Source organism: Corvus cornix, chromosome 1 (genome assembly GCF_000738735.6).
Source record: "Corvus cornix cornix isolate S_Up_H32 chromosome 1, ASM73873v5, whole genome shotgun sequence".
NCBI classification, from domain to species: Eukaryota; Metazoa; Chordata; class Aves; order Passeriformes; family Corvidae; genus Corvus; species Corvus cornix.
Window position 1 is genome coordinate 115,319,220 of NC_046332.1, and position 15,000 is coordinate 115,334,219.

General features: G+C 42.1%; 1 protein-coding gene across 12 annotated transcripts in view; it reads left to right on the forward strand.

Annotated features, from left to right (window-relative positions):
• Nucleotides 1-15,000, forward strand: part of ERG (ETS transcription factor ERG) — a 136,240-nt gene that overhangs the window by 117,934 nt on the left and 3,306 nt on the right. For 8 of the 12 annotated variants that reach the window (XM_039553390.1, XM_039553384.1, XM_010411240.4 and 5 more), the window contains 7 exons: nucleotides 119-270; nucleotides 2,846-3,049; nucleotides 3,953-4,033; nucleotides 5,979-6,050; nucleotides 11,085-11,153; nucleotides 11,490-11,546; nucleotides 13,043-13,090. In XM_039553390.1, the coding sequence (XP_039409324.1) occupies nucleotides 119-270; nucleotides 2,846-3,049; nucleotides 3,953-4,033; nucleotides 5,979-6,050; nucleotides 11,085-11,153; nucleotides 11,490-11,546; nucleotides 13,043-13,090 (683 nt within the window). The remainder of the gene's footprint in view (nucleotides 1-118; nucleotides 271-2,845; nucleotides 3,050-3,952; nucleotides 4,034-5,978; nucleotides 6,051-11,084; nucleotides 11,154-11,489; nucleotides 11,547-13,042; nucleotides 13,091-15,000) is intronic. The other 4 variants (XM_039553409.1, XM_010411239.4, XM_039553407.1 and 1 more) reach the window with 3 other exon arrangements.

Genomic DNA, 15,000 nt, shown 5'->3' on the forward strand with positions numbered 1-15,000 from the left:
GTACTGAGTTTCCAGGTGCTCGACTCCCAGTTTTCCATTTCATTCCAGGTGATTCTCTGCAGGTGATATTAATAAGGACTGGAATAATAATGGAAGCACACCTTTCTTGTATGCCTAGGAATTCTCCAGATGACTGCAGCGTGGCAAAAGGAGGGAAGATGGTGAGCAGCTCAGACAGTGTTGGGATGAACTATGGAAACTACATGGAGGAGAAGCACGTTCCACCCCCAAACATGACGACCAATGAACGAAGAGTCATTGTGCCAGCAGGTTAGACCCTCTACACCAAAATGGCATGCTAAAAAAAGATGCATTTCTCTCCAGTCTACTAGGATTATTTAAGAGGGTCTGGAGAAAATTACCAAGGCAGGTGATCAAGAGGAAAAGAGCAGTAATTTTTAGGGGTTATTGAGAGAATGAGCTGAGAGGGATCACAGTGGGAACACCTCCAATCTGTTCTTCTCATTTCAGCAGCAGAATGGGCTGATAAAAGGCACTCAGATCTTATCTGACTCCTATAGCTCCTTTTGGAGGATTTCACCCTAAAGTGGGCAAAAGGAAGAGCCACTTCTATTTCTTATCCCTTGGACAAGCTGGGCACAGGGTGTGTGGGAGAGAAAGAAAGGATCACTGTAGCAAGGTTATCTGTGAAAATACCAAAACACAGTCATTTCTGTGGGACCAAACAGGGCATGAAAAGCCTTTATGTGGGTTATCCCCTGAGTCTGGGCAGCATAAAACATTTTAATAAGCAAACTGACAACTCCACTGCAATGTAAGAGCACAATTGAGAAATTCTTGGTCAGCCTTGGCAGGCTTGGCTGTGGGATTCAGCAGTTCATGGGACAAGAAGGCTGCCTTCTTGTCACTTCTGGCTGCTTTGTCCTCCAAACAAACCTGGAATATTTTGCAGAATAATTAGCATGCCTGTTTCCAAGTCAAAGCATCATGGCATCTGTGGGTGTTCCTAAACCACAGGGTACGCACAGGGTAAACTCAACACCTGCAGCCAGGAGGGAATGCCTTGCTGCTGGTTCTTCTCCAGCAGAGAGGTGCCTGTCTGAAATATTTCTGCCTCTGCCATGTTGCTTAATATTCTTACAGTTTTTCAGTTGCTTACACATGCAAGAGTACTGACTGTGGCCAATTTTGCAAGCTGTGATTATTTCAGTTATTTGTGAAGAAAGGTGTGGACAAATCTGTTGCAGTGTCCCCTGCAATGGAATTGTCAATTCTGTTCTGGACACAGGAGAGTGATGCCTATGATAATGAGTGTCCTGCCAACACTGAAATACACAACTTTTGAATGTTCTCCTAAAACATTTTTCTTCCCGGTGTTTGGCACTTTTTTTTTTAAAGTCTTTTAGTAATCCTTAGCACAGTTAGCTCAGCAAGGGATTTTTTATTTAGTGTATTCCTGGAGGTGTGTTTGAGGTGGATTTGAATGACTTCCAAGGAAGAAGATGGTCACAGTCACAGCCTTGCTGTTTTGGGGTCACTTAAAGAAATTATTGGGTGAAAATCAGTTGTTTTTGATTACTGCATAGGCAGTGGGCAGTTCATGTGGTAAAGTTAGAAGTAAAAAAGAAAAATTCACATTTCCAGCTGTGGTAACTTCCTGTTTATCATAAATAAGGAGTGTTTAAAAATACAGACATAATCAAAATATTTTGGTAAATTTCCTGGTGTTTGGTTGTTTACTTCAAACCAAACTGAAGTTTTCAGAGTTCTCTGCTGTAGGTGAGAAATCCCATCCAGACCTAAGATTTACCACCAGACTTGAATCCCTTCAGATTCCTGCTTATTTCATATCAGATGGAGGCATTATTTTAAATGTTTTTTGGTGGAATTCGGGAGGTTTCCACCTCTTTCAGACCAGCCTCAACAACAGTCAAAATAGAGGGAATGGCACTGAAGCTGAGCCACAGAAAAGCTATTTAGGCTGTCATTTATGTCCCAGGTTTTCTTGTGATGGGAAACAGCCAACTGACCTCCATGTTTGAGGATATCACAGACTCACAGAATCGTTAAGATGATAAGGCAGAAGCTCCTGAAGAATTTGTTTCCCCTTGGCTTTAATCTTTTTTCTGCAAAAAGTATAAATTCTTCATGGTAGGAGCCGAGGGACTTTTGTGTTGTTGGTTCCTTACTCAAGAACAAGGAAGAGTAGAATGGGAGAGAAATAGAAAATGAGGAATTTGGAGGAAAAATAAGAAGTGTAAGTTAAAATTAAGGATTCATGAAAAAACATTTTGCTTGAAATCTGGACTGTTTGGGGCTTTTTGTCCCCACATGGTTTTGCCAATACTTCAGGTGTTGAGTAAAAACCCACGTGGGTGTAGCAATGTACAACACAGCAGTCTAGGAAAGAAAATGGAGAATATTTTAATATTGTAGTTAATATTATTAACTAGAGGCCCACCCTAGTTTGTGAAATAACTGCCCAAATCTGTGAGTGCTTACTTAGCCTACCCCCAAGAAAGATTCGTCCAGACATGAGTGGAAACTTCACTTGAATAAAGATAAGGATTGAACAGAGAGTTTTGAAAATTGTTCAGCTACAGCTTGCAGTGCTGTCAGTGGGCCAGAAGCTCTGTTAATCTGTGGCTAAAAATGCCTAAAAACAATGAGGCAGAAGAGCTGAGTGGGAGAAGGAGCTCACTCGGCAGCACAGGGTTTGTTGTTAACACTCAGAGCTCACAGTTCTCCACAGTTGTTCTCCCTTGCACTCAGCACACCAAATTAATTCCTCCAGCAGTCAGTGAAGAGGGGATTATTTTGCACTGGCCCAGTGCTGCAGCAATTCCCCTTCCCTGGCTCATTTTATGCTCTGTGGGCCCCGCAGACCCCACGCTGTGGAGCACAGACCACGTGCGCCAGTGGCTGGAGTGGGCGGTGAAGGAGTACGGGCTGCCGGACGTGGACATCCTGCTCTTCCAGAACATCGACGGCAAGGAGCTCTGCAAAATGACCAAGGATGACTTCCAGAGGCTCACCCCCAGCTACAATGCAGACATCCTCCTGTCACACCTACACTACCTCAGAGAGAGTAAGCCAGTCCTCCGTCGTGTCTGCAGTCAATCCTAAATTTATTGCTGTGAATAGTTGGGTTTTCAAGTGTCTGTTGCAAGTGTTGCTGTTCCTAAGAACATAATAGGGAGCCCAGCCCAAATCCTAATGAGTTTGATGGAAAGATTCCCATTAATTTCACTCATGTTTCTCAAAGAGAAGAATTAGGGACTCTTTTCTATGTATCCATCTCAGAGAAAAATCAAGTTGAAGCTCACCATATTCAGCCGGAAGAAAAATCACGTAGGGTTCAGTGCTAATGTTTTTTCTGGTCACATACTCATTTCTTTCCATTTTAACTAAAAGAGAGTGCAAACGTTGATTCATAAAGTGAATTCCAGGCATGATTCTAAGGACTGGCAGCAGTTTGCTGTACTCTGGATAGGATCGGGAAGATTTAACTGAATTGAATAAAAAAAATTCTGTAAATTCACAGAAAAAAAGGAACAGTCCCTGAAGTCCAAATGCAAATTAATTGTAGTGCATGGTTAGAATTTCAATGGGAAAAAAGGGACTAGGGATTACCTGGCTTGAGGGCTTTCACCTAAGCTTGAGAAAAATTTGCCTCAGTTTAAAGAAGTTAAAACAAACATGGTTTTTAGAGAAAAAACCACCAAGCATTGCAACACCAGTGCGGTGCAGTCTCCTCCACACGCACACTGTCAATAACCAGCCAGAAATTTTGTGCATTCATAATAATAAATTATGATTACCAGATAAATGAATGCTCTAATTTACCCTGTAGCCCACACACCTCCCTCCAAACTGCAGGCTGTTTAGATAGACTCACATTCAGGCAATCCTGGCAGGGGAAAATATGGTTTAAGAAGATAATTCACGATTTTTTTTACATTTTGGTGTTGCTTTTTGTTTTGTTTTGTAGCTCCTCTTCCACATTTGACTTCAGATGATGTTGATAAGGCCTTACAAAACTCTCCACGGTTAATGCATGCTAGAAACACAGGTAATGCTGGCACTGCTCCCACTGCTGTAGGTCATCTTCTAAAAGCACAGGATTCCTTTCCATGGGCTGCTTGCTAAAAAATGGAAGTGGTAAATCAGGAGGGAGACGAGAGAATCCCCTCCCTGCTGTCTGTGTGTTTTCTGCACAGACACACAGAGAAAAGGTGAGATCACGCAGGGCCAGATGGTGCAAAAATGGTGCAAAAGTTTCTTGTGTCCTGCAAGAGAACGGGGTCCCTGACGCAGCATAAAACTGCAGGTTTGGTGCCTTTCACCTGAGGATTTTTTTGGTCCTTCTGTCTCATTCTACTGTCAGATTTACTCCACAGATCCCTAGAAGGTTCTTGGAGCTCAAAAGTGGTTTGGGCTCTGGGGCATGGGGGTGTATCCCCTCCCATGCAGTAAATATTATGTAAATCAATAAAATTGCTCTTTAAGCAGTTAGCTCATCTCATTTTCTGGCTGTGTGGGACTTGAGCTGGAATTTCCACTAAGTCTGATGTTGTAATTGCCACTAAGTCTGATCTGAATGTAAAATGGTTTTTGTTGCTATTCACCCTTCTGTTAATGTGGCCCAGGAAAGTGTTGAGTGTAGGTAGGAGGATGACACATGCCTTGTCTATCTTTCAGGATGCAACTTGAAATGTTTATGAAAATAATTCAGAATCTATTTTAACTTGCTCTAACAGTTGTGCAACAGAGGATGGCATGGAACTGTACAAATAATGTGGTTTATATCCCTACAATAATGTGGTTTATATCCCTACAAAAGACGCTTGGAATATTGCATGATCATGCCTGAGGGTATTAGTTACCTACAGTGACCAGAAATAACAATTCTCTATGAGAAAGGAAAAAGATAATACAAAGGATAATGCAAAAGAAAAAAGACAACAAAACTTGGATTGCAATGCTTCTTTCATAATTTAGTTCATTTTTCACTGAGTGAGTTTCGTAGCAAAATTCACCGCATTAGAAGATTTTTCCCTGAGATTAGAGGTTTGCCACTGGTCATAGTGGCAAACAAAGTCCTGCTGTGGGCTGTAGGCCCGCTGCAAACCCCACCAAAGGCAGCAAAAATTTTCCCATTTACTTTGATGTGGTTTGGAATAAGATTTAAGTCCTTTTTAAAAATAGATGGACGTGATGGTCTTTTCTATCTCTGGCTTTTGGGATTCTCATTTGCCAAGCAGTTTCCACTTACAGATATCCAAGTGTTGTTCAGCAGTTCTGTGTGTTATCTTTTTCTCTATGTGTGCACTGACAATGATATTCTGAAATTCATTTCACCAAAATGAGGTTATCTGTCATTGGGGAGTGTGAATAATACCGTGCTGATCATCAGCATACGGAAAAATGAGTTGTTTCAATTTTCAGTGGACCACAAAAGAGCTAGAAAAAAAGTTCTTGAAATCAGCAGTAATTGACCTTTTTCATGTTCCTGGAGAGGGTCATTAGAAGTCCATTGGTGAAGTCAGAGCAATTTCAATGCCTGAGAAAAGGGAGATTCTATTTCCTACATCAAGCTAAATATTTTTCATTTTTTCACTCTGAGGAAGATTAATGAGATTTCTGAGGGTCTGACCCAAAAGTCTCTGTTGAAAATGTGTACCTTTCTGGGAATTCACTAATGAAGGCAAAGAGGTTTTATTTCAGAGGATACAAATCCACCTGCCCAGGTGGAGGTGGTTGAGGTAGAGGGGATTTCCTGAACTTGACAAGACTCCTTCCTTAAAACAAATTTTTCACAGACTTTTATCCAGTAATTTGAATGGATTTACATAGATGTAAAGATTATTAGAATGAACTTTACATATAACAGTCCTAAGGCAGAAATTAGTTGTTCCAAGTCTCCATTCATTCACACTACAGGAGGGAAAACGTTGGTGGATTTAGGGACTGTGGAAATGAATCTTTAGGTGTTATGTCCTTTTCTTTCTCTTCAGGAGGTGCCACTTTTATTTTTCCAAACACATCAGTTTATCCAGAAGCAACACAAAGAATTACAACCAGGCCAGGTATGAACAATGACCACGTTTTGTGTGCTGTGATCTTACTCATTTCATCTCTTGAAATATCTCATTCTTTTCCTCCTTCAACTCCCCTTTCATAAATACAAGGCTCTATTTGGAACCCACACATTATATACCTATATCACATATATGTGTGTCCATGTAATTGTGTAGAGTGAAATAATTAAAGAGAGCAGTTTAATAAGTCCATTTCTTCCACAAATCTCTGTCTTTGAAGCAAATGTATCAACTTTTTAAAGCACCAGGGAATCAGAAACCTGAGCTCTATTTGCTGGTTCTGTTGCATTGTCCCAGCACAGTCACTGATCAATGCCCTTCAGCTCTGTGTTTTTAAAATGGGGCTAAAATTCCCTTTTATTTGAAGTCTACTGTGGAAAAATACTCTAAAAATGCAGGATACATGCTTCTCCTGCTATCTACATTCTACTTATGTTTGAGGCAAGCAAAACCCACAACAATCTGATTGTGAGTTTAAGAGTCTTAAATAGTAAAGTCAAAACATAAGGAAGTTCTTAATGCTCAAAATTTTGAAGCCTGTGAAAATGTTGTGGATGTGGTGATTTGTGAAAGGCTAGTGGGAATAATTAAAGAAGGTGAGGACATGGCTATGAAGCCAAAGATTTTCTTTTTATCACCCTTCACTACAAAAAATGCTGGAAAAATGCCTCATCTGGACATTTACTTTTCCAATAATGAGTGCGGAGTACTAAGGGACATCAGGAGGAGCTACAGCAAAATACTAAATTTAAAGGAAATCCACTACTGAGCCAGAGGCATAAATCCAAGTGTTCTGAAGGGACATGCACTGGAATTGGCTGAGCTCTGGTCCAAAGATACATTCTCACATTAAAAAGAGGGGTTTTGAATAGCAATTATTTTATCTGTGCTCTAGGGTAGAATCCAGGAGGGTACATACAAATAACCATTTTATATACACTTGTACACATGTGTAAATCATGTCTGTAGATTTTTTAAGTGATAATTAGAAAAGAGACATAAGGAAACAACTACCAGGCAATTACATCAACAAATTCAACCTGTTTGGATCCTTGGAAATCAAACCCTGCTAGATTTGTTTGTTTATATTAGTGGCTAAAAAGGGAACTTCTGATCCAATGCATACAATTTGGCTTTCATAAGGCATTTACCAAAATGCCCCACAACTGTTTACAATAGAATTTAAATCAACCTATCATAAGAAACAAATCAAGAACTGCTTAATTAGCCCATCACCAATAATGGACATCTTAAGTTAAGTTGGGATTGTTAAGCCTGGAGAGGAGAAGCTTTGGGGTGACCTCAGTGTGGCCTGAAGGAGCTGCAGGAAAGCTGGAGAGAGACAATTCCCAAGGCATGGAGGGCCAGGAGCCAGGGAATGGCTTCCCAGTGCCAGAGGGCAGGGCTGGATGGGAGATTGGGCAGGAATTGTTCCCTGGCAGGGTGGGCAGGCCCTGGCACAGGGTGCCCAGAGCAGCTGGGGCTGCCCCTGGATCCCTGGCAGTGCCCAAGGCCAGGCTGGACATTGGGGCTTGGAGCAGCCTGGGACAGTGGGAGGTGTCCCTGCCATGGCAGGGGGGTGGAACAAGATGATCCTTAAGGTCCTTTCCAACCCAACCCATCCTGTGATTCTGTGATTCTGTTGTTACTAAAACCCAGAGATTCCTCTAAGGCATTCCTGTCCAGGTGCCCAGGAAGCTCATTAGGGAGAAACCACTTGGCAATATGTTAACAGCTGAAAATACAAGTTGAGAAATGCAGCACAGGGCACAAGTTATTTGCATATCTTACTGATTCCAAATGAGCCCCCTTCACTCATGAAGGAGCAACTTAACACAGTCATCTTTATTTATGGCACAGTGACAGCCACTGCTCTGCTCGTGGGCCAGAGTGGAAAATGTGAACAAATGAAGAACCATGGTGGAGAGCCACATGGGAAATGTGGCTGTGCCATTAAATACCCCAGAAGTGTGGCCTTGCATGGAAGGCTGTGTCAATCATCCCTTATCAAAAAGGCTCTCTGCTGAATTTGTAGGTGCTTAGAAATGCCTGGGAAAGCCATGGGAATATGGAAAAATCTTTGGAGCATGTTGAGAGATACAGAGGTTTGAAATTGTTCAAATCACGGTCTGGGGTTGAGGAAACATGATATAATTATCAAATTAAAGAGTGTCACAGAGCACCTGCTTAGTGTCAGTTTAAGAAGAAGGGATATTCCAAATAAATTAGACATTTTCATGGAGCATTAAAGCAGACTGTGGCACCCAGGAGCTCTCAGTGGCACTGGGGAATGCCAGCATAAATACGGATGAGAAAACAAAGCAGAACTATAGAAACAATTACCAAACAAAAATCCAGAGGCCCCAAACTCTCAGTAATTCCCAGCAGAAGTGAACATGTAACATAAGGCCAGAGGGACCTGGTGTCCTGCAAGAAAAGCTATGCCAGTTGAGAGGATTTGAGGCAAAGGCTGGAATGAGTCTATTTTCCACTGGACTTGAATGAAAATTGGGATTTTTTGTTCCCTGACAAGGTCCATGATTTCAGTATTTCTTCCGTCCTCTGTGTCATGGAGAAATAAGATGTTAATTTTCTCTAGAGGAAAAGGTCCTAAAGCACATGTCAGACATGGGGAGCTCCTTCACTTCAGTTTTTTTACCTAACTCACATTTAAAATGACACTCAGGAAACAAAATGCTTTGTGTCAACATCTTTCTGTGTTCACACAATTACTTGTGGAATTGCAGTTTGGTTTTAGGGTGTCTCTGTTCTGTGCAGAACTAAACATTTTCTACAAAAAACTGTAGTGATTTTGGAAGCATTGTTTTATTTTATCTTTTACAATTGAAAGTTGATGGATGTCTTGAAAGTCAGAATTTTTATTCAGAAAAAAAAAGGGGGTTTTGCAAAAATTCAGTTTTCTTTCAGGAAACTGTTTTGTTGGCTTATTCTGTGGCTTTCCTTTGAGTTAAATGTCACATTTCAACCAGACTGCAAAGAAGCTTTCCCATAACAAAGCACTGTTCATGTGAGAGCAAAAGCAGACCCTGGGGACAATCACTTGATGACATGAAAAAGGTCAAAAATGAGGAGGGAGGGGGAATAAATAATGTTCAGTGGGAATCAGCCAAATCCTGGGGTGCAGTTCTGGAGAGAGTAATTAAGCACTGCCATTGTTAAGGCACTACAATAGAAAATGGGAAATGAGCAGGGCTTGCAGTGACAAAGGAGGGTTTCTCCAGTCACCTTTACAACAGAACACGGGGTTTCAGTGACAGTAACACAATGAGGCTCTCAGGAGCTCAAGGACATCTGGTTGGGGTTTGTCTCTCCAAACAGGAGCATTCCCATCAGCGATCTGTCCAAGATAAGGACATGTTGTGCTGATATCTCATGGACAAGAACAGATCTACTTATCTGGAATAACAACGTGTTTATCAAGGCACGATGCTGAACTAAGAACGAAGCTGGAACTTTGCTCTATTTCAAGAAAAGCTGATAAATGGATTTTTCTTTTCATGGAGAGGGCGTAGTCAAAAGATCATCTTGTGATGTGTTGAGTTAAAAGGCAAAACATCTTTCTCACTGTACTGAATTTGTACCAAATGTGTTTCAAGTGCCACCAAGTACAAGCACACACAGCATCTCCCAGTCCTCTCAGGGCACAGGTGTCTTGATAGTTTGGAGATCCAAAAATAGGAGAAAGGGGGGGAGGAGAAGGGAGAAAGGAGAAAGGAGAAAGGAGATGAGATTGTGAGTGGAGTTGTGGTTGGGACAGCATCTTTCTGGGCAGAGAATGGAAAAACGGGAGGGAAAAATAGGTTCTTCATGTCACCAGAATCTGCCTGGCAAGGGAATCTAGAGAGGAGGTGGAGAACCTACCATGGAGAACCTGCCATGGAACTGGCAGGACTGGACAAGAGACATGCAAGCCTCCCACAGCTGAGCCCCCTCTGTACAGACAGAACTCAGAACCCACTGGAATTACGACCAGAGTAATTCTGGAATTTTTTTGCCAGGTGGTAAAGTCTCTGAGTAAACAGCAGTGTTGATCTCAGCCTGGGCAGGACACCTGCAGGTCACAATGATTCACCTGTACACCAGTGCTCTCCTCAGAGATGAGCACCTGCACAATGCACATGATTTTCTCTGAGGCTGTGGACTAGTTCCCAAGAAATCAGGGATACAAGGTTACTCATGATGAAAATGCAGTACAAAGACCAATTGCAAATCTCAGCAAAAGTGGAGGTTTTGAAGTGCAGGGTTCTGGGAGGTGGAAGTGCTGGCAGGCCAAACAGACCAAATAAATTAAAGGCCATTTGGTTATGCATTTCACACTTTACACTTTATTTCCATGCAATGCTGCTTCTCCCAGTGCTTGGAAAGGGGCAGACCTGCCTTGCACAGAGCCAGTCTGGGGTTGTTTCCTTGCTTCCTAACTGGTCTCATTTCCAAACATGAACTCTGAAATAAAGCACAAGTAGTGTTGAGAGTCAAGACATCTGCACCAACTTAGTTCCACCAGGTGGGCACTGCTACCTTCCTGAGATCCTGGAAGTTCCATAAGTCTCTGATTTTGGCAGTAATTTTAGCTAATGTGTTAAAGTCAGCCGTGGAAAAGCACAGGAAACTGGCAAAGATTTCTGAGGGTAAGCCAAACATTTGAATTTACTACATTTGCTTTATGAAGAAAGCTTTTATGGTTTAGTTTTCTCATTTTTTTTATATGCTAAAGCACTGAAATAAAATAGAAGTAACGAGTAAATGAAAGAAAGGGAAATGAAAATTTAGATGTGTAAATTTAAGGAGCTTGTCCCAAGAAGCAGAAAGGAATAAATCAACTAAAGCCTGTCTTCTTACAAGGAAATACTGCTAGATGCTGAATTTGGGAGGTTTCAACAAAGAATTGCCTTCCTATTTCAGTAATGTTCCAAATCCCGAGTCCCCCCCCTAAACCTACCCTTTCTGGACATCACCACTTGATGCCATATCTGCATGAATAGGTGTCCTTTTCCTTCCCAGATTTGCCTTATGAGCAAGCCAGGAGATCAGCATGGACGAGTCACACCCACCCCAGCCCTCAGTCAAAAGGTAAAAGCATCTGCACAGCTGGGGAAACATGGATTAGACTACAGAGGGAATTATAGGAGCTCTGGAGGGGTTTTATCTGTGCATTTTTGGAAAGCCAGTTGTATGGGCAATTCTGGGAGATGTCACTGGGCAGCCACATCCCTCCTTAAACTCAAACTTCATCAAGTCCATCACCACAGAGCCTTAAAAAGCTTTTTGTGAGCTTTAAATCCTCTTGTGTCTATCCTGGGGCAGAGGGCAGCAGGAGTTCCAGGCCTAGGGATCTCTTACAGGTTTGGTGAGCAACTTCCTAACTGGAAAAATAACTACATGGGTTTTTTTTTTTCCATTTTTCAGCTACTCAGCCATCATCCTCAACAGTTCCCAAAACAGAAGACCAGCGTCCTCAGTTAGGTGGGTGTCATTTGGTTTGCATTCTGCCTGGGTTTGTTGAACATGATGAGAAGGGCAGCTCTCACCTACCAGCCAGACTGCACAATCTGGTTCAGACCCCTCCAGCTGGAGATCACTAAAACCCCAGATGTGTGTGGGGTTGGCTCTGCAGCTGGATTTGGGATGAATGTGATGTTTAAAGGCAGTGACAACCTTGCAGAATGAAAATGCTATTAAAAAAATCTACCTACAGTGTGGGTGCAAAGGTGGAAGGTAGAGATGTCAAAAGACCCCAGTAGCTGAAATACCAACAGCTGGAAAATGTACATGAGCCCAAAAAAAGGGAATGGATTACAGCCTACAGAAACCCATTTGAATTTGGCTCCTGAAACACAACAGGAATATTAGAGGGATTCTCAGTCTGTTGGGAAACTGAGGAGAAAGTAGAAGTTTATGGGTTTGGAAAGTATTGGTGTAGCAAAATGGGGGCCTTCTGTGTTTTCAAAGCTGCAAATCCATGGGGTGGGACCTAATCCCTTATTGCAAATTCAGCTGCATTTTGGACAGGTAGCTGGAGAGCACTACAAAGGTCCTGAGTCAGTCATGGCTTTTGTTAACAGCAAAAGGTTAGAAGGAGGAAATAAAAGAGATTTAGAGGATATTCTTAGCTCAGAAGACTCTGAGCCAGTTTTTATCACATGGATTTTAAATCATTATTCTGGTTTTTGTTATAACTAAACAACACTGTGCATGAATAGGTCTTATTAACTCCTGCACAGACTGCCTGGGAAGTATTACACTGATTTTTGCCCAAGCAGTGTTTTATCTAATCTGGCCTTCCAACCACGAGAATCTTCCTAGAAATATACTGGTGATTTATGTAAGTCCTGAGGGCCATTTAATGGCTCTGTGTGTGAGCTGCACAGATTATTTAAATGTGTAAGGAATGTAACCTGATTGTCTTGTTGGCTGTAGAAGTGACAGGGTCACTCAGTGCTTGCAGCCCATCACTTTGGCTTTGGTCCTGCTGTCACAGCCTTCCTGTTTTCCCTGTTGGACTTCAGACCAAGCTAAGTTTTCATTTCCAGAGGGAGTTCCTAGAGGGAAATACTAAGATGCTACAGGCATTGTGGGGCTGACACAGGCTCATCGAGTCCCAGCTGTGCCCGATGCCCACCTTGTCACCAGCCCAGAGCACTGAGTGCCACCTCCAGCCCTTCCTGGGACACCTCCAGGGATGGGGATTCCACCACCAGAATGCTTCATAACAAAGCTTACATTCTGCATACATACATCTGCATTTAATACATAACAAAAGGCAAAGGTATATCCTTGCACACGGAGTTGGAAAGGAAAACATGCAAATATTGCCCTGCAGAGAGAGGAAATTGCTTAGGTGTTGGACCTGCTGTCCCCTCAGGCAGTGCACACTGCCCATTACAAGGTTAAACAATAATACCTGAAGTATTTGCCACCATTGTTGAATGATTTTAAATCTTTCTCTCACAATTTTGTAGATCCATATCAGATTCTTGGACCGACCAGCAGCCGACTTGCAAATCCAGGTGAGAAGGGGTTTTGCTGATGTAGGTGGCTTTTCTTTTACTGCTGAGTATCCCCACTTCAGCTTTAAGACCAGGCCTGGGAGTTGATGTCACTGATTTTCCCACTCTTCAGTGTGATTTAGTGGGAGCTGATGATACCCAGTGTGTTGCAGAATTAGGTTTCTAAATTACACAAGGGTGGGACTGAAGAATTTAGAATCATTAAGGTTGGAAAGGACCTCCAAAGAATCTAGCCTTCAAAGCTGGAGTTCACTTCAGTTGCCTGAACATCAGGATTTGGTTAAGGGATGTAAGAGACCCCATCTGGTCTCCAGTTACCCCTCCAGAAGGGTGCAAATCTCTTACCAATCTTCATCAGATGTGTCCCAGATTCTGTTAATCCACAGCACAGTATCATACTGGCCTTGATTAATATAAAACTTTGGGATGAATAACCCAAGCCAGCAGAAATATGTAGGAAAAAGAAAAAAAAAACCAGGAAAGCATAATCTGCTTGCAAAGAATAATTGGGTTAAACACTTCAAAAATGTTCTCCCACCTCAAGAAGGCAACGGGGTGCATTGTGGATGGGGATGTGTAGCATAGAGGAGAATCACAGACTCACAGAATCATTCAGGTTGGGAAACATCTCAAGGATCATCGAGTCCAACCTCGGACCAGCATGTTTTTGCTGAAGACAGGGGATCTGCTGGGTGATTTAGTAGCTCTGATGGGGAATTGTGCAGACTTCACTGCTCTGAGTCTGCAGGCCACGCTGTGGCTGTACAGCACCGCTATTTACACCACAAGCCACCACAAGGGACTGACACTGTGTGTTCCACTTGCATCCCTTGCCTGGACAGCCCCAGGGCAGAGCATTCCATGTTCCACACGGATCTCCTCAGCCCCCAGTGACGGTGGTTCTTTTTACAACAACCTATGGCTTTTCAAGGCCTGAAACTGGCAAAATGCTGATCCATTTCCTTTCACTTTCTCCCAGGTGACATTGAGCACAGTTCTAGATTAGCTGACTTTCTAAACAGTTTTGTGTGGAAGGAAAGTAATTAAGTACGTGTTAAGGGTAGGATTTTCCAAATGGCCTGAGGCAGTGGGGGATTCCAGGCAACACTGGTCTTAACTGGAAGTGGGGGCCTACATCCCTTTAATTTGTTCATAAATCATGGCTTTTCAAATTTTATCAAGTGTCCATTTGGTAGACTTCATTACTAACACGATCTGGATTGGGATGCTTTTTTAACATTTGGATATGGAATTCCTCCATGCCATCATTCCTGTGCTTTCACATGTTTTGTGTGTTTATAAATCGGTGGAATTACTCTCTCATTAAAAGGACATTGACAGCAACCATTTATTTTCATAGGACTATATATTACATTTGGAAGGCAAGTGTTTATGTTAGAACATATGTTGGATTGCTTACTCAAAAATTTGTGTTTTGTCCAGTGCTGAACTGTTTATTGATTTTCAAAGCCTAATCCTCTTGTTATGTTTCGTGTATTAAAACTTGCATGCCTTGCTCATACCACAGATTCTTTTGTTTGTTTGTTTATTTAATGCATGTTAATGGAACAGAAGAAATTCATTAAGGCCAGTTTGGATAAATACAATTTAAATGAATATGGGTTTCAGTTGCACTGAAGTATAAACTGCTAATGGGTTTCAGATGCTGCTCTAGCTCGATATTGTAATTGCTACTATAAGCTTTCTAAAGAAAAGCTTGTTTATTATACCCACAAAGCTGGTTTGGATAAAAAAAAGAAAGAAACCCAACCAATTCCTGGTCAGAGATGTAGTTCAGAGTTAGCACATCCAGGCTGGTTGGCAAATTCTGCTGACACTGTGCTTGTGAAACAGATTGCGTCGCAAGCTGCTTCAGCTGCATTTTGCATCATTTCAGTGCTGCTTTGTTA